The following is a 25429-nucleotide window of genomic DNA, read 5'->3' on the forward strand; positions in this document are numbered from 1 at the left end:
AGGCGGAGGGTGTAGTGAGCCTAGATCACACCATTGCACTCCCGCCTGGGTGACAAGAGTGAAACTCCATCTCAAAAAAAAAAAAAAAAAAAAAGAAAAGAAAAAGAAATCTATCTATCCATAAAGGAATTTTTAAAACAACTTACAGTTTCTAGTAAAATAAATATAAAACGTACTTGTGATCATTTTAAAGCACTTTGGCATTTATCTATAATAAAAATTGGTAGAATAAAATTAACATTTAAAACATAATTTTTATAACACTTAAGTATGCTACTAAAGTAGGTTATAATGCATATTATTTATTGTCAAGCCTTAAATTTGAAGGTAAGAATTAATTTTACAACAATTTATATAAATCAAAGACCAACATTACTGCCAGAAACAGGGAAAAGAATGTCTGGCACAGTATCAAGGCCACATTTAATTGGATGGATATCATGGTATTCAGTATGTGGGCTAACTTTTTATTGGAAATAGGGTTAACTACAGCTGTAAGAGCCTGCTGCTAATTGCTTCTTGGACCAGGTCTTCCCCTTGATGCCACAGCCCAAAGACTAATTTTTATTCCATATTTCAAGGCCTGGCAGAAAATTACACCCCCTTAAAATAGGAAGAATGACTAAGCATGATGGCTCATACCTGTAATCCCAGCATTTTGGGAAGCCACAGTGGGAAGACTGCTTGAGGCCAGGAGTTCAAGACCGTCCTGGGCAACATAGTAAGACCCTGTCTCTACAGAAAAATTTTTTAAATTAGCTGAGCATGGTGGCATGTTCCTGTAAGTCCTACCTATGTGGGAAGCTGAGGTGAGAGAATCACTTGAACTCTGGAGTTTCAGGCTGCAATAAGCCATGACTGTGCCACTGCACTCCGGTCTGACTGACAGAGTGAAATCTTGTCTCTAAAAAAAATTAAAATTTTTAAAAAATAAAGTAAAATAGGAAGAAGACGGATATCTCTCCTGATATGAACACAGACTGAGAGTGAAAGAGAATCCAAAGTCCATAATTAGTTTAGGATCAGAAAGCATTCTGTATTGATCTCTGTGGTCATTCTATACCATATTTCAGAATATTTACTTGCAGACTTGGAAATATTCAAAATTACTTATTTGCAGGTCAACCACTAAGTGGGCAGATCTATAGACTTTTATCAGATAAATCACACATAGGATGGCTGGCAGAACTCCTCATGGCCCACGGTGATGGTGGCTATGGGGTAAGCCTCCTCCACCTTTGGAAAGGGGAGGGAACAGTGGGAAGCACTGTGAGTTATGGTTTGAGTGTCAGCTCAGCCACAGTATAATAGAACACCAGGTAGACTTATAAGGTTTTTGACTCTAGTCCCTGACTCCTGGATGACACCTCTGGACTGACCCAGGGCCTGCGGGAACTCACCACCCTGAAGGGAAGGACACAAGCCTGGCTGGCTTTTCCACCTGCTGATTGTAGAGCCCACTCCTTGAGCAAACATACCCGATAGCCAGAGAGTGTTTACAACAGGGCTTGGGCAAGACCCAGTGCTGTGCTGGCTTCAGGCCTGACCCAGCATAGTCATAGTGGTGGTGGCTGCAGGGGTGCTGTGTTAATCCATTCCCAGCTTTAGGTGGCTCAGAACAGAGACAGAGAGACTCTGGGAGAAAGTAAGAGAAAAGAACGGGAGTCTCCACTTGGGATCTAGAGGTTTCTCCCAGATATTGTCTGAGACCATCCAGGAGGTACCCTATGAGTCTGAAAAGAACAACAGCATTACTAACCTTAAGGTGCCCCCTAAAGCAGATACAGCTTATCATAATACCCAAATCTTTTCAAATATCTGGAAACCTTCCCAAGAAGGATGGGTATAAACAAGCCCAGATAGTGAAGACTACAATATATACCTGATATGGTCTGGCACTGTGTCCCCACCCAAATCTCACCTTGAATTATAATAATTCCTACATATCATGGGAGGGACCCAGTGGGAGGTAATTGAATCATGGGGGCACATCTTTCCCATGCTATTCTCCTGGTAGTGGATAAGTCTCACAATATCTGATGGTTTTATAAATGAGAGTTCTCCTGCACAAGCTCTTTTGCCTGCTGCCATGTAAAATATCCCTTTGCTCTTCCTTTGTCTTCTGCCATGATTGTGAAGCCTCCCCAGCCATGTGAAACTGCGAGTCTATTAAACAGCTTTCCTTTATATATTACCCAGTCTTGGGTACATCTTTATTAGCAGCATGAGATGAACTAATACAGTAAATTGGTACCAGTAGAGTGGGGTGTTGCTGTATAGATACCTCAAAATGTAGAAGCAACTTTGGAAGTGGGTAACAGGCAGAGGTTGGAACAGTTTGGAGGGCTCAGAAGAAGATAGGGAAGATGTGGCAAAGTTTGGAACTTCCTAGAGACTTGTTGAATGGCTTTGACCAAAATGGTGATAGTGATATGCACCCAGTTTGAGGTGGTCTCAGATGGAGATGGGGAATTTGTTGGGAGCTAGAGCAAAGGTGACTCTTGCTATGTTTTAGCAAAGAGACTGGTGGCATTTTGTCCCTGCCCTAGAGATCTGTAGAACTTTGAATTTGAGAGAGATGATTTAGGGTATTGGGGGAAGAAAATTTTAAGCAGCAAAGCATTCAAGAAGAAGCAGAGCATAAAAGTTTGGAAAATTTTCAGCCTATATTTTGGAAAAGTTTGGAAAATATGCTGCAATAGAAAAGAATCCATTTTCTGGGGAGAAATAAGTAACAATGAGCCAAATGTTAATCACCAAGACAATGGGGAAAATATCTCCAAGGCATGTCAGAGATCTTCATGGCAGCCCCTCCCATCACAGGCCTAGAGACCTAGGGAAAAAAATGTTTCTGTGGGCTGGGGCCCAAGGTCTCCTGCTGTGTGCAGCTTAGTGACTTGGTGCCCTGTGTTCCTGCTGCTCTAGCCATGGCTAAAAGGGGCCAAGGCACAGCTTGGGCCATGGCTTCAGAGGGTGCAAGCCCCAAGCCTTGGCAGTTTCCACATGTGTTGAGCCTGCAGGTCCACATAAGTCAAGAATTGAGGTTTGAGAAACTCTGCCTAGATTTCAGAGGATGTATGGAAACACCTAGATGTCCACACAGAAGTTTGCTGCAGGGGCGGGGCCCTCATGGAGAACCTTTATTAGGGCAGTGCAGAAGGAAAATGTGGTGTTGGAGCCCCCACAGAGTCCCTACTGGAGCGCTGCCTAGTAGGGCTGGGAGAAGAGAGTCACCATCTTCCAGATTCTAGAATGGTAGATCCACCAACAGCTTGCACCATGTACCTGGAAAAGATGCATACACTCAATGCCAGCCCATGAAAACAGCCAGGAGGGAGGCTATACCCTGCAAAGCCACAGGAGCAGAGCTGCCCAAGACCATGGGAACCCACCTCTCACATCAGCATGACCTCGATTTAAAACATAGAATCAAAGGAGATCATGTTAGAGCTTTAAGATTTGGCTGTCCTGCTGGATTCTGGACTTGCATGGGGCCTGTAGCCCTTTTGTTTTGGCCAATGTCTCCCATTTAGAATGAGTGTATTTACCCCATGCCTGTACCCCCATTGTATCGAGGAAGTAACTGACTTGCTTTTTATTTTACAGGCTCATAGGCAGAAGGGACTTGCCTTTTCTCAGATGAGACTTTGGACAGTGAACTTTGGAGTTAATGCTGAAATGAGTTAAAACTTTGGGGGACTGTTGAGAAGGCATGATTGTGTTTTGAAATGTGAAAGGAACATTAGATTTGGAAGGGGCCAGAGGCAGAATGATATGATTTGGCTTTGTGTCCCCACCCAAATCTTACCTTGAATTGTAATAATTCCCATGTGTCATGGGAGGGACTCAGTGGGAGGTAATTGAATCATTGGGGTGGGTCTTTCCCATGCTGATCTCATGGTAGGGAAAAGTCTCTTGAGATCTGATTTTTATAAATGGGAGTTCCCCTGCATAAGCTCTCTTGCCTGCTGCCATGTAAGACATCCCTTTGCCTTTGCCTTCTGCCGTGATTGTGAGGCCTTCCCAGTTATGTGGAACTGTGAGTCCAATAGACCTCTTTTCTTTATGTATTACCCAGTCACGGGTATGTCTTTATTAGCAGCATGAGGATGGACTAAATATTCAATGCCCAGTCACTGAAGAATATCTACTAGCTCAACATTATCCAGGAAAAAGCAACCTCACCAAATGAATAGAATAAGGCAACAGGGACCAATCCTGGAGAAACAGAGATATCTGACCTTTCAGACAGAGAATTCAAAATAGCTGTGTTAAGAAAACTCAAAGAAATTCAAGATAATGCAGAGAAGAAACTCAGGATTCTATCATACAAATGTAACAAAGAGATTAAAACTGTTAAACAGAATCAAGCAGCAATTCTGTAGCTGAAAAATGCAACTGGCACACTGAAGACTGCATCAGTCTTAATAGCATAATTGATCAAGAAGAAGAAAGAATTAGTGAGCTTGAAGACAGGCTATTTGAAAATACACAGTCAGAGGAGACAAAAATAAAAATAAAAAACAATAAAGCATGCCTATGTGATCTAGAAAACAGCCTCAAAAGGGGAAATCTAAGAGTTATTGACCTTAAAGAGGAGGTAGAAAAGAGACAGGGTTAGAAAGTTTATTCAAAGGGATAATAACAGATAACTTCCCAAACCTAGAGAAAGATATTAATATCAAATATAAGAAGGTTGTAGAACACCAAGCAGATTTAACCCAAAGAAGACAACCTCATAATATTTAATAATCAAACTCCCAAAGGTCAAAGATAAACAAAGGAACCCAAAAGCAGCAAGAAAAATAAACAGTATACACTGGAGCTCCAATACATCCAGCAGCAGACTTTTCAGCACAAACATTATAGGCCAGGAGAGAGTGGCATGACTTAGTAAAAGTAATGGCAAAAACTGCAATAACTTTTGTACCAACCTAATATTTCAAGTGCTGAAGGAAAAAAACTTTTACCCTAGTATAATATATCCAACAAAAATATCCTTCAAATATGAAGGAGAAATAAAAACTTTCCCAGACAAAGAAAAGCTGAGAGATTTCATTGACACAAGACATGTCCTACAAGAAATGCTAAAGGGAGTACTTCAATCAGAAAGAAAAGAACAATAATGAGCAATAAGTAATCACCTGAAGGTACAAAACACACAGGTAATAGTAAGTAAACAGAAAAACACAGAATATTTTAACATTGTTAATGGTGATGTGTAAACTACTTTTATCCTAAGTAGAAAGACTAAACAATGAACCTATCAAAATTAATAACTACAACAACTTTTCAGGACATAGACAGTACAATAAGATATAAACAGAAACAACAAAACATTTAAAAGTAGGGGAACAAAGTTAAAGTACAGAATTTTTATTTGTTTTCTTTTTGCTTGTATGTTTATGCAGTGTTACGTTCTTATCAGGTTAAAATAATAGGTTATAAGACAGTTTTTGTCAGCCTCATGGTAACCTCAAACCAAAAAACATATAATGGATATACAAAAAATAAAAAGCAAGAAACTAAGTCATATCAACAGAGAAAATCACATTCACTAAAGGGAGACAGGAAGGAAGGAAGGAAAGAAGAGTCCACCACAAAACAACCAGACAACAAAAACAAAATGGCTGAAGTCCTTACTTATCAATAATAACATTGAATGTAAATAGGCTAAACTCTCTAATTAAAAGATAAAGTGGCTGAATGGATAAAAAAGCAAACCCATTGATATGGTGCCTACAAGAAACACACTTCACCTATAAAGACACATGCAAACTAAAAATAAAGGGATAGAAAAATATGTTCCATGTCAATGGAAACAAACAAAAAAGCAGGAGTAGCTACATTTATATCAGACAAAACAGATCTCAAGACAAAAACTCTAAGAAGAAACAAAGAAAGTCACTATATAATAATAAGGAGGTCAATTCAGTAAGAGGATATAACCATTTTAAATATATATGTACCCAACACTGGAGCACTCTGATGTATGAAGGAAATATCATTAGCGCTTAAGAGAGACATAGGCCCCAAAGCAATAATAGCTAGAGACTTCAACTCCCCACTTTCAGCATTGGACAGATGTTCCAGAGAGAAAAACAACAAATAAATTATATCAAACTCAATGTCTTCATTGTGATATTGTACTATAGTTATGAAAGATGTTACCATTGGGGGAAAATATGTGAAAGATACACAGCATCTCTTTGTATTATTTCTTTTCTATCTTTCTCTATTTAAAAATAGTTTTAATAAAATAGAGATTGGGTCTTGCTATGTTGCCCGGGCTGGTCTCAAATTTCTGGCCTCAAGTGATCCTCCTGCCTCTGCCTCCCAAAGTGCTGAGATTATAGGCACGAGCCATCATGCTCAGCCTTCTTTGAATATAAGTCTACAGTTATCTTTAAAAGTCTAGTGCAGATAAGTAACACAATCAGATTCATCCCTGTCGCACAGAACAATTCACAGATCTTCAAATGGCATATATTTTTTTCCACTATTCCCATTCTCTCTCCCTTGCTTCAAGTCCCTCAAGTTCCCAGGTAAAATATGACCTCCTCTCAATATCCTGTGCATTTACCACACTTTTAAAAATTATACTAATATCACATGTACATTCTTCCCATCATACTATGACCACTAGGATTTTATCATGTTTCACCTTTGTATCCTTAGCATAGCACTTAGCCTATAGTAAATGCTAAAGTTTATTAAGATGATAAATCTGCAACTCTAGCTACATGTACAACACACACACACACATATATACACACACACACACACACACCCCAATTTTATGAAATACCAATCATAAAAATGTCAGTTGTAGAAGAATGTGCTCCAAGCTGATAGCCAAATCAGGAACATACCCTATTCCCAACTGCCACAAAAAGAATACCTAGGAATATAGCTAGCAATATAGCTAGGAATACCTGGGAATGTAGCTAACTAGGGAGGTGAAAGATTTCTACAAGGAGAACTATAAAACACTGCCCAAAGAAATCAGAAATGACACAAACAAATGAAAATATTCCATACTCATGGATAAGAAGAATCAATATCATTAAAATTGCCCAAAGCAATTTATAGATTCAATGCCATTCCTATTAAACTACAATTGAGGTTCTTCACAGAACTAAAAAACTATTTTAAAATTCAAATGGAACCAAAAAGAGCCTGAATAACCAAGGCAATCCTAAGCAAAAAGAGCATCCTAAGCTCAAGGCATCACACTACCTGACTTCAAACTATACTAAAGGTCTATGGTAACCACGACAGCATGGTACTCCACAAGAACAGACACATAGACCAATGAAACAATAGAGAACACAGAAATAAGACCACACACCTACAACTATCTGATCTTTGAAAAACCTGACATAAACAAGCAATGAGGAAAGAATTCCCTATTCAATAAATAGAACTAGGATAATTGACTAGCCATATGCAGAAGACTGAAACTGGACGCCTTCCTTAAACCATATACAAAAATTAACTATAGATGGATTAAATACTTAAATGTAAAACTCAATACTATAAAAACCCTGGAAGACAACCTAGGCAATACCATTCAGGACATAGGCATGGGCAAAGATTTCATGACAAAGACGCCAAAAGCACTTGCAAAAAAAGCACAAATTGACAAATGGATCTCTCTAAACTAAAGAGCTTCTGCACAGCAAAGGAAACTATCAACAGAGTAAACAACCTATGGAATGGGAGGAAATGTCTGCAAACTATGCATCAAACAAAGATCTAATATCCAGCTTCTATAAGGAATTTAAACAAATTTACATTAAAAAAATCAAAAAGTAGGTAAAGGACATGAACAGACACTTTCAAAAGAAGATATATATGTGGTCAACAATCTTATGAAAAAAAGCTCAACATCACTGATCATTAGAGAAATGCAAATCAAAACCACAATGAAATACCATCTCACACCAGTCAGAATGGCTATTAGTAAAAAGTCAAATAACAGACGCTGGTAAGGTTGTGGAGAAAAAGGAAGGCTTATACACTGTTGGTGGGAGTGTAGATTAGTTCAACCACTGTGGAAGATAGTGTGGCAATTCCTCAAAGACCTAAAGACAGAAATACCATTTGATATAGCAATCCCATTACTGTGTATATACTCAAAGGAATATAAATCGTGCTATTATAAAGACACATGCATGTGTATGTTCATTGCAGCACTATTCACAATAGCAAAGATATGGAATCAACCTAGATGCCCATCAATGATAGACTGGATAAAGAAAACGTGGTACATATATACCATGGAATACTATGCAGCCATAGAAAAGAATAAGTTCATGTCCTTTGCAGGGACATGGATGGAGCTGGAGGCCATTATCCTCAGCAAACTAACATAGGAACAGAAAAACAAATACATCATGTTCTCACTTATAAGTGGGAGCTAAATGATGAGAACACGTGGATACATAGAGGGAAACAACACACACTGGGCCCTATTAAAGGGTGGAGGATAGGAAGGAGGGAGAGGATCAGAAAAAATAACTAATGGGTGTGAGGCTTAATACCTGGATGATGAAATAATCCATACAACAAACCCCTATGACACAAGTTTACCTATGTAACAAACCTGCACATGTACCCCTGTACTTAAAATAAAAGTTAAAAGTAAATAAATTAAAATGTAAATTCTGCTGGAAAAAAAAAAGAACATGCTCACCAAAGTTAAAAGGCAACTTAAATACTTTCTTGCCTTATTATGGATTTAAAGTCACCCAAACATCCAAATTATCTAAAGGATAAGTACCTTTAAAAAGGCCAAAAATATAATAGTCTTGTCATTTTAGGTTTCCATAAGTTATATATCCATAAGGCAAAAAAGGTATAACTCATAACTAGCCTAAGAAAAGTGAAAGCAAATAACTGATTCATGTTTTCTTACCAATACAGAAGTAAAGGTTTTAAAACCTCAGACTGAATATTTCTTAAATGCTCTTCATTCCACTGAGAGCCATCTAACAGTTTAAATTTTGATAAGATTTCTGTAGAAAGGTAGTAATCTCCATTGCTCACTAGATAGCATTTTTTCATCCTCTCAAGATGTCTGAAAGAAAACACATTTCCACATATACACACACATTAATAGAATTCAACTACCAAAATAATTTCACATCTAAAACATTTTGGACAAGTAATGAACGATCGCAAAACCAACACTGAGTGTCAGAGGTACCAAATATTTTTGTAGAGGTAAAGATATTTCTCACAGCTATGCAAATAGGAAGGGTATCTGTGAAAAGCTGAATAAATGGCCTTGCAAAGATGTCTACATTCTAATTTCTAGAACTTGTGTCTAAGTTACCTTTCATGTCAAAGGGAACTCTGCAGATGTGCTTAAAGACTTTAAAGAGATCTCCTGTATTATCTAGATGGTCCCATTGTAATCACAAGGATTCTTCTAAGAGAGAGGCAGGAAGGTCAGCATCATAGAGAAAAGATGTGAGGATAGAGCAGAAGGCAGAGAGAAGATGCTGTGCTGCTGGCTTTGAAGATGGAGAAAGAGCCCATGAACCAAGGCCTTCATTAGATGGAAAGAATAGTGAAATCGATTACCCCTAGAACCTTCTGACTTTCAGAACTGTACAATAATAAATAAAACTCTGTTGCTATTGGCCGGGCGTGGTAGCTTACGCCTGTAATCCTAGCATTTTGGGAGGCCGAGGCGGGCAGATCACAAGGTCAAGAGATCGAGACCATCCTGGCCAACATGGTGAAACCCCGTCTATACTAAAAAAAATACAGAAATTAGCTGGGTGTGGTGGCATGCGCCTGTAGTCCCAGCTACTCAGGAGGCTGAGGCAGGAAAATTGCTTGAACCTGGGAGGCGGAGGTTGCAGTGAGCTGAGATCGTGCCACTACACTCCAGCCTGGCGCCTGGCGACAAAGCGAGACTCTGTCTCAAAAAAAAAAAAAAATTATGTTGCTTTAAGTCACTAAGTATGTGGCAATTTGTTACAGCAACATTGGGAACTACAGTGTTGATCCTGAAAAACCTATGTCGTTACTTGCATACAACCACCCTGATGTCTTCAAAAGTGGTAATGGTCAATCAGGTCATGCTTCATAATCAACCATTTAGTGACCTCTGCTCAAACAATGAGGTTTGTGATCTGAATATCATTAAAATAAGTGAAACAACCCAGTGACTAATATACTCAACCAAATCCTTAAAGGAAATTGCAATCTACTATAGTTGATCTGCTTCAGAGCAGATTAGGAAAATAAAGACAAGTTAAAGACTTTCCTAAAACAGGATTCTCTTAAGGTTCTTCAACTTACAGTAATCTAAAACATATAGAGCTGACCAAACAAAGACCTGAGCCTCATCAGACCTCCAAGAAGTTCTCTAGCAGAGAGACTCATCCAGATACCCAGCTACATGGCATCCAACCAAACATTATGGAATTTGGAATTTGTTAACTGCTAGGAAGTGCAGGTGTCTATTTGCTACTGTGGTTATAACTGATAAATTATTTTATTCTATACAAATCACACATCATTTTAATGTTATAAAAGTGAAAATAGAATAATTAATTTGAAACTAGTTCTAGAATGTATTGGCAGAAACATTATGCAACCCCAAATAATTATCACTTAGCATTTGAAAACTATGAAATCAGAAAACTAGTATAATCAATATTTATAATAAAATAAGTTTTATTATCATTAATTCCTCCAAGAGTAAAAAATTATATTTTTTCAATTTACTTCAGGCTTTCTCCCTGTACTAAATAACCCAAATTAATATTCATGATTTGTTTTTAAAACTATTGAAAAATAAAAAATAGAATTACCTTTGATGTCTTCCAGGGTCCTTAAGAACTTTTAACCTCTCAATATCCATCCATAGCCACCAATATCTCTCTCCCAATGTACCTTTTATAAATTTCTTAAATCTTTCAAACTCCTTTCTGTTGCCAATGTCATAAGTTCTATGAGAAACACACCAGTTGGCCCTGCTCTCTGGTCCAGTGCTCTCACTCTTTGAACTTAAACTTGCTTCTTCTACTATCTCTTCTGACCTCTCCTTTGTAGTCTGAACTAATTCACTTAAAAAATTCTTGCCAGGAGTAGACTCAAAACCATCACCAAATGACACTTTTGTTATATTGTTGAAGTTTATATAGTCTTGAGTTTCTCCAACTGACTTTCCAACAATTTGCTGAATTGCTCTTCTCAAAATAAAGTATATATAGGAATTTAAAAATTCTTTACATGTTGAGAAATGCATTGTCAGGCCTTCATCAACCTCCTGTTTCTTTTCAAGGTATATTCTCAAAAGAGCTTGAGAAGGAGTGTCTTGTAGAGATACAGACACTTCTTCTTCGTCGTCGTCTTCTTCAAATTCAGAAATTAATTTGGTGGTTTTAGATGGGTCATTTTTTGTCCTAGGGTGAACTCCATCATCAAAGGTAAAATTCTCTGTATTAAGTCATAAAAAGCTAATAGATTAGATATAAATACAAACCTTTCTTCTTATTAAATAGATGCTACAGAGCTAGGACAGCAAATGGGTTTATCACAGGTAGTGACTGCATGGACCAGCATCTTAAGGATTCTGGGCCGGTTGCGGTGGCTCATGCCTGTAATCCTAGCACTTTAGGAGGCTGAGGTGGGCGGATCACTTGAGGTCAGGAGTTCCAGACCAGCCTGGCCAACATGGTGAAATCCCGTCTCTACTAAAAATACAAAATTTAGCCAGGCATGGTGGCGTAGTAATCCCAGCTGCTTGGTAGGCTAAGGCATAAGAATCGCTTGAACCCAGGAGGTGGAGGGTGCAGTGAGCTGGGAGCATACCACTGCACTCCAGCCTGGGTGATAGAGCAAGACTCTGTCTCAAAAAATAGAAAAAAAGAAAAGAAGAATTTTGATGCTACATTTGGAACCAGTAGGAAAAAAAACTACCAATGGGAATTAATAACCTTGTCTTCCCTGGATTTAGAAGGAAAGAATAGTGGCAGATGGACTAAATATTTGACATCCCTAACAACAGAAGATATTAAAAAATACATTATATACTTTTAAAATGTAATATTCCAGACTGATATATAATATCAATATATAAGGGCCAAATCTATTAAGGAATTAGAATATGTATACTAAATGATTATATGTGCTTTGATATTTCATGTTGTATGAAAAAACAAAACTACTGTAGATGATGAGACCATATATGAACAGACTAGAACTGGAGACAATAATAGCAATTTTTAAAATTCATCATTTCATTAAAAGATTCAATTACTATCATACTTACAGTCTATCATTCAAGTTACAAAATGGCACAAAGTATTTATGAAGGTTTACAAAGGGATTATTTGTATGCTTTTTCTAAAGATATAGTATTCAGCTCCTATTTTCCCTTTCAAAAATCAGTGACATGTCTGACATTACAGCTTTATTTCACATAGTAAATCTACCCCTTGAATTACCACAGGTCAGCTAGCTGTTGTCATCCATGCCCATTCTCAATGACCATTTTCTCAATTACCAGAGTTCAGATCTCAACGAACTGGACATTTCATTACAATTTTTGTTACAAGTAAATTCCCCAATATTGAGAGACTAGACTGTAAATCTGTGAGAGGATGCTGAGTATACACTCAATTCCATAGAACTGAAGGGAGGATGTTGCAGAGAGCAAGGCAGGCATTCCAGCTCACCACCTCCTGCCATCCTTCTCTGCCTGTATACTATTTTTATCTCCAATTATCTACTTCAGTATTTTTGGAAAACAACAAGAAGCCTATGAATCCAGCTATTTTCAGTTAGGGAGATTATTTTCTTCTTTACCTAGACTTAGGTTCAATTCTAGGGAATTCGGATTTACCTTCCCAGAGGTTGCTTATACTTCTCAAAGAGATTAGTTAAGAACTGTAAGTGAATTCTTGAGTTCTCCTCCTGAGTCATCACACCTAGGTTTTTTTCTATAACAATATCACAGTTAATGACTCCTATTTCTGGAAGATTCCTTTTATTTTATGAAAAGTCTGTATATCCACAAAGCTCCCCACAGTAGAAATTTATCTGCTTTTTAAGGTAAAAAAATAGTCTGAACTTAAAAACAGAAGGGAAACTCAATTTCCTTCAGTAGCTATTTTTTTTTAGGATGAGAAAAATGTTGTACCCACTTTATTGCAAAGACTTAATAAGAATTTGTAAACTGTGATAAGAAATAATGACATTTATTGCATATAGATACCAGGCACCAGGCCAAGCATTTTCCATACATTTAGTATATATCATTCTAGTTTTACAGATGAGAAAAGGCCTGGCTCCCAGAAGTGGAAAAACTCATCAAACAGCACACAGCTAATAAATATCAGAATTGCATTCCAAACCCATCTCCTTTTCACTATACAAAGTTGTCTCTCAAAAAGCAGTAGGAAGTGGAGTGGGGCAAAGGGTATATGGATAATTTTTTTCTCCCCAACACTAAGTACTGTATATAAAATTAGAAGAAACAAACAAAAACTTAAAGAGACATTCTGAAGTCATTCTTGTCCTTTTCTGCTTACCAGAAACAGATGAAATAGCTGGTGACTCAAGTTTGTTGTAGGGTACACAACAGGGTAGTGAAAAGGTTGATACTGTTTGCTGACTTTGTTTTGCTAATGCAAACCAATTTTTTGTTTGAGTATAGGAAGCCTAGGAAGACAGGAGCTTATTAGTTTAACATATGATTAGCAGTATTACTCTGATCACAAACCTGGAGAAATCATTATGATAATATGCAACTTGCACAGTATAATATGTAAAGTGAAAATTACCTCATGAAGGAAAATAAAATTGTACTAAAAAAATTCATTAGCTAAGAGGACACTGAAGGAAATCTCAATCCAGATTTTTTTCATATTTGATAACCAAAGGAAAATATGTGTCCAATACCTATAAATTATCCAACTTTCACTCTCAGGCTATTGTGGACCAAAGGCATGAAACCCTACTTCCTGGATTCACTACAAATTCACGCCATCTGACTTCAACTTGGCAGTCACCAGGCCCATCAATCCTTTTGCTAGCTGCTCCCCTTTACAACTTTCTTGATTACTTCAGATCCCCCATTCTGTCTCACCTGGCTCAGTGTTTTTAACAACTGCTCCTCCAATATGACAGAGACACTATTCTTAGTGCCACTGGACCCTCTCTGACTTCAGCTGCCCCTTTGCATTAGATTCAGTTTTCACAAGTTTGCTTTGATTGAATGCTTCTTGCACAATGATACCTGACTCCATCTGCCCCTGGATGCAGCATTCCATTTTTCCTTTCCTTTGTGTACCCCTGAACTAGCCAATTCCATCTGAAGCTGATCCTTAGCTTCTAGAACCCCAGCTCTAAGAAGCTCCTATCCTAGCCTTCTCGGGAAAATTCCTCTGCCTGCCTCTCTCTGTAATGTCCTCTTTTATTTTTACTTTAAAATCCAAGTTGTTCAACAAGAGCAGAGGAGGGAGTATCCAGCATTCCTCTCATGTCTCATTTATCCAACTGAGTTAGCTGGTTGGCCAGCACTTAGCCTAAGAAACACCTGCAGAATATGGAAGAAAAAGTACTCCCTGTCTATTATGTAGAATTAACATGGCAAGTCAAGCCATATAAGGAGACCAAAACAAGAGAGAGAAATGAGAGATGGCATCTATGTGGTCACCATCCCTCTTAGAGGTAAGGTTTCCTGGGTGCATAAAAGCTGTCAAAGACTCATTCACTTTTGTTCCCCTTTTCCTTTAAGATCGAGTTATTTATTATTAATCATATGTCCATCTAACATATAATTATCAAGTGACTACTTTATTCTAAGCAATAGCCTAGGCAATGACAGGAAGCCAAAATAATTAAGAAACATTCAAGGAATTGAGAGAGACCAACATACAGATGTCCTTGCTATTTTAACTGCAAAAAAATAACGAGGGAGTAGAACACAGGGGAGAAAGAAGTCACCAGTCAGACTTTACCATAATTATTCCACTTCATACTTTTAAGAAATGGGTCAATTGTTTTTTAGATGGTATAACTTGAAGCTCAAAGAAATACTATCAATTATCATGAAGATTAACTCCTATGTATAGTCATGACTTAAATAATTTAAGGGTCCAAGAACTTTGAATCTGCAAAATTCAAAGGCTATTGAAAAATGGTAATATATAGTTAAACTGGCTGTAATCCTAGCACTTTGGAAGGCTGAGGTTGGAGGATTGCTTGCATCCAGGAGTTCAAGACCAGTCTGGGCAACACAGACCCTGTCTCTACATAATTTAAAAAATTTAGCCAGGCATGGTGATGCACTCTTGTAGTCCCAGCTACTTGGGAGGCTGAGCTGAGAGAATCGCTTGAACCAGGGGAGTTGAAGCTGCAATGAGCCATTACTGCATCATTGCACTCCAACCTGGGGAACACAGTAAGATCCTGTCTCAAAAAAAAATGTGTATATATACATTGTTGAAATATTACTCAAGTAAATACAAATGAGTTTTTTCATCTCAGAAAATAGCAAAAGTAAACTAGTTTGGATTTAAACTCCCTTATATTTAATTAAATTCACATATAGCAAATCAGAACTTCTTCCCATTGATTCTTCCCTTTGCATGTTTATTTACCTCAACCATGAGTACATAGTTTTATGACATTTCTATAGTATATAAGTTAAGAGGAAAAAATATGGCCCTGCATAGTGGTTCACACCTGTAATCCCAACATTTTGGTAGGCCAAGGTGGGTGAATTTAAACTCAGCAGTTCAAGACCAGCCTGAGCAACATGTCAAAACCCTGTCTCTACAAAGATACACAAAAAGTATCAGGGTGTGGTAGCACATGCCTGTATTCCCAGCTACTTGCGGGGGCTAAGGCAGGAGGATCCCTTGAACCTTGGAAGGTCAAGGCTGCAGTGAGCTGGGATTGTACCACTGCACTCCAAGACGGGTGACAAAATGAGACCCTGTCTCAAAAAAAAAAAAAAAACCCTAAAAATCAGTATAAGAAAGAAGAAAAATGTGCCTTAAATACGCCACTAAGCATTATTCAGTAGAAATAATGGAAATGGCATAACTGTAAACATTTTTGACAAATATTGCTGATACAAATGCTGAACTACAAAATTTATAGGAGACACACATGAAAAAAAAAAGTTCAAGTAACCTAAGTGTATCTATTCCAACACAGATGGCAAAGAGGCTTCCTCTTGTATGATAGTTTTGATGAATTGAAAGCGCCTTATTTGCAAGTAAGACTTAAGGTTTAAAAAAAAAAAAAAAACTGGAAGTGCCTATGCTGAATACTGTGTTGTAAAGAATCTGGAGCCAAATCCTAGCTCAGCAGAAAAATTTCCACAATTGATTAACAGTGTCTGTCATAGAGGGAGTAGCAGCACAAGGGCTACATATTTGCCATTCCTGATTTTTGTATAGAATTGTGTATTAGAAGTATAGTTTCAGAGATAAGAGCTAATAATTAGAGCCCAAAGATCAAACAACAGTTCTCACTACACTAGGACTCTCCACAAGGACTTTTGATTCTAGATTATATCTTTTCAAATGCTCTCATATAACCTCACAATTCTCTAATCATGGAGGACAAATTTATTTGATAATAGCTAAACAATAATAAATGCTAAGGAATAATCCAGAGAATAGGAAGGAGAAGACTCAATTTATCATCTTTTTGTACAAACGTAATAAAATCCAAATCAGAGGAATTTTGTGATGAACAATGAAACCATGGATATAATTCAAGTTACTCTTGCATCCGAGGTGACAAGCATGTTTTTCAACCTTGCCTTTGTCTCTTCAGACATGAGGATAATATTTCTAATTACATTTCAAGTGAAAGAGAGCAGAGTAAATTAGTCAGCATAAATCTATAAGAACTATTGCTAAATCTGCTTTACATGTATTTGAAATCATTTTCTCCATTCAGGTAATACAAATGCCTTAACATGAGAAGTTTCAGCCAGGCGTGGTAGCTCACACCTATAATCCCAGCACTTTGGGAGGCAGAGGTTGGTGAATTGCTTGAGCCCAAGAGTTCAAGACCAGCCTGGGCTACATGGTGGAACCCCGTCTCTACAAAAAATGCACACACAAAAAAAGGTAGCCCCAGCTACTATGGAGGCTGAGGTGGGAGGATCACCTGAGCCCGGGAGGTAGAGGCAGTGAGCTGTGATCACACCACTGTACTCCAGCCTGGGTGACAGAGTAGTGAGATCCTGTTTCAAAAAATATATACATAAAATAAAAAATAAAATGAGAAGTTTCATTGAAGTGTAAGTGATGAAAAAATACTCATACTTTTACCTCGCCAAGTGATATGTAGAACTTTTTCTTAATTATAAGATTATCTTCTTCAGTGGCAGGAGGTGGTAGACTGGGTGGTTTTTTCAGGATCCAGGGAGAAAAATTTGATCCAACTGTGAAATTCATGCCAGACTTGCTCCATCTTACTTGTGAGATTAATTTGGCTAACCTGCATTTTAGAAATCATACAGTTTTAAAACAAGTTTCAAATATGGCAGAATTCAGGGGGAAAAAAACCTAAAATTTTATTTTAGGTATTCAAGCCAATCTCCTCTCCTCACTCTTAATTATGATTTTCTTTGGCTCTGCTAAAATTAATAGCTTAATCATAAAACTACTAATTAGTTAATTATTCAGTTTTAATTTATTTTGACTTAAAAATGGTTGTTCCTAGGTCGAATTTTAGGTTCTTACACTTTAACAGTCAGGGAACATAAAGGGAAAATTTGGCCCTGGACCATGGCATCCTATCTTTTTCGTGTCACCCTAGTATTCATTGTTAAACACCCTGCACCTAAATACCATTATCACCAATAGATAATTTTAAAAATATGGCTAGTTGCAGAGGCTCACACATGTAATCCCAGTGCTTTGGGAGGCTAAGGTGGAAGGCCCTCTTGAAGCCAGGAGTTCAAGACCAGCCTGGGCAATATAGCAAGACCCTATCTCTACAAAGAATTTTCAAAATTTGCCACACATGGTGGCACACAGCTGTAGTCCTAGCCAATTGGGAGGCTAAGGCTGGAGGATCATTTGAACCCAGGAATTTGAGATTATGGGGAGCTATGATTGTGCCAGTGTACTCCAGCCTGGGCAACAGAGGAAGACCCTGTCTGAATAAATAAATAAATAAATAAATAACCAAAGAAGTATAACTAAAGTACATTTATTAGGTATTGTTTCTATAAAATGTTGTCAGAAAAGTTAAGTGACTTTTACCTACATTCTATCACTCTTATTCTATAGCAGGTGGGATCCAAACCTCAAATAGGTTAAAAGGTATACATACAATTTTACTAAGAAACCATAGAAAAATAATTTTAGGTTAGAAAATATGTATTTGAAAATATACATATTGATGGGACTAGTACCTGTATTCAAAGTAGCAATCACTTTCCAGAAATGCTGGAAGTCTTTCTTTTTTGATCCACTTAATACCTTCTTCACGACTGAGACACTATGTGAAGAAAGAGAAAAGGGAAAAGAAAGTCAATGAAAATCACTTTTAGGACAATTAACACCTAACCGTGAGAGTACTAATGACCTCTAGCTGTCAGCAGGAGCCCTACCCCAGGTGTCCTATTTCCACTAGAGAGATCAATAACCCTGAGGCACTTCTTGCCTCTGCTATGTGTTTAATTCTCTTAAGAAACCTGTATCAACTATATATTATCGCAACTTTCATAGATTAACAAATTGAATCCAGAGAAATTAAGTAACTTGTTGAAGGAGGAAGAACGAGAAAAAAAAAGCCAATCAATCTCAATATTTTCACAGTCATAAAATGGGTTAAAAACAATCACAAACAGAAAAAGTACCACCAAGAAAACTTGGTAAGGCCACCAATGTCACTGCAGGCCCTTTGTTCTTCAAGTTAAAAAGAAAATTAAACTATTTAACATCTCCAAGCACTCTCTTGAAGATACAAAAGTTAACAATTATAGTAGAGTGTTACAAGTGCCACAGTGTAGGCGTCTGTGGGATCCTACAGAGACACTCAACTCAGGAGTGGTTTCCTACAGAACACAAACCTTCACTCTTTGACCTGAAGCAAGACTAGCTAGGTTGAGCAGGAAAGCAGAAGAGGAAAACCATAAGTATAGCAGTATTAGGCCGCAGGATGAGATTTAAGGTACAGAGAAAGGAAGGCTGAAGAAGTAGGCAGTGTCATGATTGCAAACAGCCTTTTAAATATAACATTAAGGAGTATAGATTTTATCTTGAGGTTGTGAGAGCAATACAGAATTACCGAAGCATTACTGTTGTTCATCCTAAAATATTTACTCACTATTGATTCTACTTTTTCTTGTATTCACTTTTTCCAGAATTCTAAAGAAAACCAGTACCTTGGACATAAAACATATGTTACTAATAAAACAATCTCAGTGAGGTGAATGTGTTTGCATTTATGTGGCTTCTATGGATGATCTAAGGCAATAGTTTTGCTATGATATTAGCAAAAGAGTTAACACATCGACCATTATTTAGTGAGGAAATTGAATGTCCACACAGTAGTGTTGCCAACATCTAATGTGCTGATGTTTATGAGGGTGATGTGTGCTCATCATTGCTGATATGCACAGAAGTCTTCAGGCTCTTAGGATTGGAAGATGGAATGTAAAATATTTTCCTTCTGTTCAGCAAGAAAAAAAAAACCATTCACTTGCCTTCACCAAATACTATATTCTGCATAATGAAAGAATAGAAGAAAACCATGGAAATAGCCAGCATCTAATCAGCAGCATCTTGTTGACTGTCTCACTGCTTATCAGCGAGATCTGAAGGACATTTGATCTTGTAGTTAGAAAGACTCCCCATAGGCTACACACTGACAACCATGCAGGACTCCTGAACTCCCATTAGTACTACATTCAGTGTATCACAGAAAGATACCAAACTACATATAAAGATCCACATAAACCCTTAAAGAACTCTATAAGGTTGTCAAACTAGTCAGTTCATTGAAAACCAATCTGCTGAATATTCAGCTAGTGAACACTTTGCATCCTCTTTTGAGTGTTTTTGTACCTATTTGACCCAAAAATAAAATGAATGAAAAAGTTTAAAAAGAATAAAATCAATAATTGAAGAAAAATCTTTAGCCAAGCCAAAAACAAAACTCTTCAAGGTTTTAAAAAGTAACTAAAGACCAAAAACATACAAAACAATCCTGGCCAACTTAAAAAATTCTTTTTAAGTTGGTTAAGAAACAGAAAGGGATGACCAGAAGGTTAAGCCATTTAACTATGGCTTTAGGTAAATCAATATAGAACTATTTCCAAATAGCCATACACAAGCTGTCTTTAATGCCTACAGAACTGGATTAATAAAAAATTATGGCTGGGCATGGTGGCTCATGCCTGTAATCCCAGCACTTTGGGAGGCCAAGGTGGGCGGATCATGAGGTCAGGAGGTGGAGACCATCCTAGCCAACGTCGTGAAACTCTCTCTCTACTAAAATACAAAAAATTAGCTGGGCATGGTGGCGCGCACCTAAAGTCCCAGCTACTCGGGAGGCTGAGGCAGGGGAATCACTTGAACCCAGGGGACAGAAGTTGCAGTGAGCCAAGATCACATCACTGCACTCCAGCCTGGTGACAGAGCAAGACTCCATCCCCCCACAAAAATACTATATTTAGATGTACAAGGCAAACAAATAAAGCATGGTTATCAGCCAATAGATCTTACTGTTTAGTCAGATTTATTGAGGTGTAAATTACATACAGTGAAATCCACCCTTTTTAATACAGTTCTACAAGTTTTGACAAATGCATATAATCATGTAACCAGGAATACAATCAAAGTATAGAATAGTTCCAACACCCTCCAAATTTCCTCATGCCACTTTGTAGTCAGCAACTCCCTCCAACCCTAGGCTCTGGCAACCACTGACCTGTTCCATAGTTGTGCCTTTTCCAGAATGTCATATAATGGAATCAATATAGTATGTACTTTTGATTCTAGTATCTTTCATTCAGCATAAAGCATTTAAGATTGATCTATGTTCTTTTATGTGTAAATACTTCATTCTTTTTTGTTGCTAAGTAATATTCCACTGTATGGATATACCACAGTTTGTTTATCCATTCCCCTGTTAAAGGATTCTGTATAACTTCCAGCTTTTGTGATCACGAATAAAGCAACTATAGACATTTGCATGCAGGTTTTGGGTAATACTCAGGAGTAGAATAGATAGGCAGTCATATGGCATGGATATTTGCCCCCTCCAAATCTCATATTGAAATGTGGTCCCCAATGTTGGAAGTAGGGCCTGGTGGGAGATGCTTTGGTCATGAAAGCGAATCCCTCCTGAATGTCTGAGTGTCATCCCGATGGTAATGAGTGAGTTCTCACTTTGTTAGTTCATACAAGACCTGGTTGTTTAAAGAGCCTGGCACCTCCCACTCTCTCCCTTGCTACCTCTCTAGCCATGTGATATACCTCTCCCTCTTTGTCTTCCACCATGATGTGGGAGCTTACTGAGGCCCTCACCAGAAGCAGACGCTAGTGCCATGCTTCTTATACAATCTGCAGAACCACGAGTCAAATAAATATCTTTTCTTTATATATTGCCCAGTTTTGAGTATTCCTTTATAGCAACACAAATGGACTATAGATGGTATTGGTATATGTTTAACTTGGAAAGATATGCCAAACTATTTTCCAAAATGGACTTCTCACCAATCAGAATGGACATTTTGGGTTGCTTCCACTTTTTGGCTATTATGAATGATGCTACTAGGAACATTTGTATATAAGTTTTTGTGTGAACATATATTTTCAATTGTCTTGAGTATATACCTAGAAGTGGCATTTCTGGGTCATATAACTCTTAGGCTAACCTCTTAAGAACTGCCTAATAATATTTTCCAAAGTAGCTGCACCATCTTACAATTGCACCAGCAGTGTATGAGGGTTCAAATCCTCACAAACATTTGTTATTATTTGCCTTTTTTAAATCATAGCCATCCTGTTGGGTGTGAAGTGGTGTTTCATTGTGGTTTTGATTCCATTTCCCTTATGACTAATGATGTTGAAAATCTTTTTATGTGCTTATTGTTTATCTTCTTTGGAGAAATGTCCATTCTAAACCATTTGCAGATTTTAAAATTGGGTTATTTGTCTTTTGATTTTTGAGTTTTAAAAGTTCTTTTTATAGTTTAAATACCAGTCCATATCAAATTTATGACTTGCAAATATTTTCTCTCATTCTGTGGGTTGTCTTTTTACTTTCTTGGTAGTGTCCTTAAGAATATGAAAGTTTTGCATTTTGATTTATCTTTTTTTTCTTGTGCATCAGATGTCACATCTAACAAAACTAATGCATAATTCAAGGTTATGAAGATTTACATCTGTATTATCTTCTTAAATATAATTATCTTTTTTGCTTTGCTGGATTAAATTTGCTTTTTTTTTGAGGATTTTTGTGGTCTGTGTTCATGAGTGATATTAAGTTGTAGGTTTTTCTTTTCCTTCAAATTTCTTCATTTAGTTTTGGCACCAGTGTAATGCTCATCTCATAAAATGAATTGATTCCTCTTCTTTTGTTTTTTTTGTGTAAGTGTTCATAAATTTAGGGTTACTTCACTTCTAAATGTTTGATAGAATTAATCAGTGAAGCCATCTGGGCCTGGAGTTGTCTTTGCGGAAAGACTTTAAACTGTGAATCCAATTTCCGTAATAAAGGTAAAATTATTCAGATTATCTATATCCCCTTCAGTGAGCATTGATAATTTGTGCCTTTTAGGAAATATGTGGGCTGGGCACAGTGGTTCATGCCTATAATTCCAGCATTTTGGAGGGCAGAGGTGGGTGAATCACTTGAGGCCAGGAGTTCGAGACCAGCCTGGCCAACATGGCAAAACCCCATCTCTACTAAAAATACAAAAATTATTTAAGCATGGTGGCATATGCCTGTAATTCCAGCTACCTGGGAGGCTGAAGCAGGAGAATCGCTTGAACCTGAGAGGCAAAGATTGCAGTGAGCCAAGATCACCCCGGTACATTCCAGCCTGGGCATCAGAGTGAGACCCTGTCTCAGGGAAAAAAAAAAAAAGTCTATTTTATTTAAATATCCTGAGCTTACAGACATAAAATTGTTCATAAAATTATCTTTTTTGTTTTTGATTGTCTGTAGGATCTGTAATGACATCCCCTCTTTCATTTCTGGGAATGTATATCTTCTCTGCTTTTTTCTTCATCATTCTGGCTAAAAGTTTATCAATTTCATTGATTTTTTTTTTTTTTTTTTTTCAAAAAACAAGCCTTTGTTTTCATTGATTGTTCTCTCTTGTTTTTCTGTTTTCAATGTCATTGATTCTGTTCTTTATTTCTTTACTTTTGGTTTAACTTAATTTTTGTAGTTTCCTACAGTGACAAGTGGATCATATTTAGTCTTCTCTATTATAAGCACTTAGTGGTACAAATTGCCCTCCAAAGACTAATTTAGTTGCACCCCACAAATTTTGATATGTTATGCTTTAGTTTTTATTCAATTCAACATAATTTTTAATATCCCTTGGGACTTACTCTTTGACCTATGAATTATTTTGGAGTATGTTATGTAATTGAGTATTTAAGGATTTTGTTACCAATTTATAGTTTAATTCTGAAGTGGTCAAAGAACCCTAGTTGGTAAGATTTCAAATCTTTTAAGTTTATTGAAATTCATGTTATGGCTCAAAATATGGTCTATTTTGGTAAATATTCCCAATGTACTAGAAAAAAATTGTATACTCTACTGTTGTGGGATAAACTGTTCTGAAAAAATCAATTAGATATACTTGGTTGCTAGTGTTTTTCAAAACTTCCATATCCTTACTGATGTTCTATCTTTTCTATCAGTTACTGAGAGAGCAGTGCTTTAGTCTTCAACTATAACTATAAATTTATCTATTTCTCCCTTCAGTTCTATCAGCTTTTGCATCATTCTGAAGCTCTGTTTTCAGGTGCATACATATTATGAGTTATTAAGCTTTCTTGGTGAATTGACTACCCCCTCTTTTATCATTATGTAATGTTCCTCTTTATCCATAGTAAGATTCCTTGTTCTGAAGGCTGCTTTGCCAGATGTCAATATAGTCACTCCAGCTTTAATTGGTAACTGAATGGTATACCTTTTACTATCCTTTTTACTTCTAACCTATTTATGTCTTATTTTTAAGGTTGGTTTCTTGTAGACAGCAAATAATTGTTGTTTTTTTTTTTCAATCATCCCTGACTCTGGCTTTTACTTGGGGTGCTTAGGCCATTTAAATTTCATGTAATTATTGATGTATATCATTATTATCATTATTTTTAGAGATGAGGCCTCATGCTAGAGTGAGTGGTGCCATCATAGCTTACTGCAGCCTCAAACTCCTGGGCTCAAGTGATCCTCCTGCCTCAGCCTCCTAATGCTCTGGAATCAAAAGCATGAGACATCAGGACCACTTAATGTATATTATTAATATGCTACTAATTATTCATGTGGTTTGTTTAAAATCAGTACTATCATTATCCTGGTTTTTTTTTTTTTTTTTCATTTTCTGTCTGCTTTTCATTTAGTACTTTTTAATTCCTTTTATCTCCACTACTGTTTTTATTATTTGTTTTATTTTTGAGACAGGGTCTCACTCTGTCATCCAGACTGGAATGCAGTGGTGTGATCACAGCTCACTGCAGCCTTGACCTCTCCAGGTTTAGGTGATTCTCCTACCTTCACCTCCCGGGAAGTTGGAACTACAGGTGCATGCCAACTCGCCTGGCTAATTTTTATATTTTTTGTAGAGATACAGTTTCGCCATGATTCCCCCCAGGCTGGTCTCTAACTGCTAAGCTAAGATAATCCACCTGCCTTGGCTTTCCAAAGTGCTGGGACAATAGGCATGAGCCATGGTGCCTGGCCTGTTTTTATTATTTATGCCTCTGTTTAAACACTTCTAAATCGCTGCCCTAGTTTTATAATAGACATGCTTAATCAATCTACCTTCAAATACATTAAATAAGATCATCCAGTAGATCTTTTTTGAGAAACTTGTGTCAAAACACGTAACTCAAGAAGCTCTTAAAGAGCTTTTGTTTAACAATAAATAAATAGGTTATAAAGACCTCCATACAATCAAAAATTTCTGTTCACTAAAGGAAGTGACTAAACCAATAAATACTGTCACACCTAGTAAAAAATTTTTAAACTAACAATCTTATAGTACTATGTATCACAGAATATATTTCCTTATTCTGGCTTTGAAACAATGTTGTAACATGGTTATTACTATTACCATTTAGTTTGATGAATGTTAAAAGTAGAAACTATTCAAATTCAGTAATGGAAGAATTGAAGAACTTTCAGGCTAGAGTAGATCTATGTCTTAAATGTTAGACCTATTTCAGTCTAGTTATACTAGACA

The 25429-nt window shown here is 37.1% G+C and overlaps 1 protein-coding gene across 1 annotated transcript in view; it reads right to left on the minus strand.

The window, feature by feature from the left end:
• Positions 1-25429, minus strand: part of RGS22 (regulator of G protein signaling 22) — a 162911-nt gene that overhangs the window by 94483 nt on the left and 42999 nt on the right. The window contains exons 4-8 of the mRNA XM_064384452.1: positions 18413-18498; positions 17322-17490; positions 13557-13686; positions 10833-11460; positions 8921-9082 (exon numbers count right to left, since the gene is read on the minus strand). Of these exons, the coding sequence (XP_064240522.1) occupies positions 8921-9082; positions 10833-11460; positions 13557-13686; positions 17322-17490; positions 18413-18498 (1175 nt within the window). The remainder of the gene's footprint in view (positions 1-8920; positions 9083-10832; positions 11461-13556; positions 13687-17321; positions 17491-18412; positions 18499-25429) is intronic.

The sequence above is a fragment of the Aotus nancymaae genome, unplaced genomic scaffold (assembly GCF_030222135.1).
Source record: "Aotus nancymaae isolate 86718 unplaced genomic scaffold, 86718_ANA_hifiasm-v0.15.2.pri h1tg000036l, whole genome shotgun sequence".
In the NCBI taxonomy this organism is placed as follows: Eukaryota; Metazoa; Chordata; class Mammalia; order Primates; family Aotidae; genus Aotus; species Aotus nancymaae.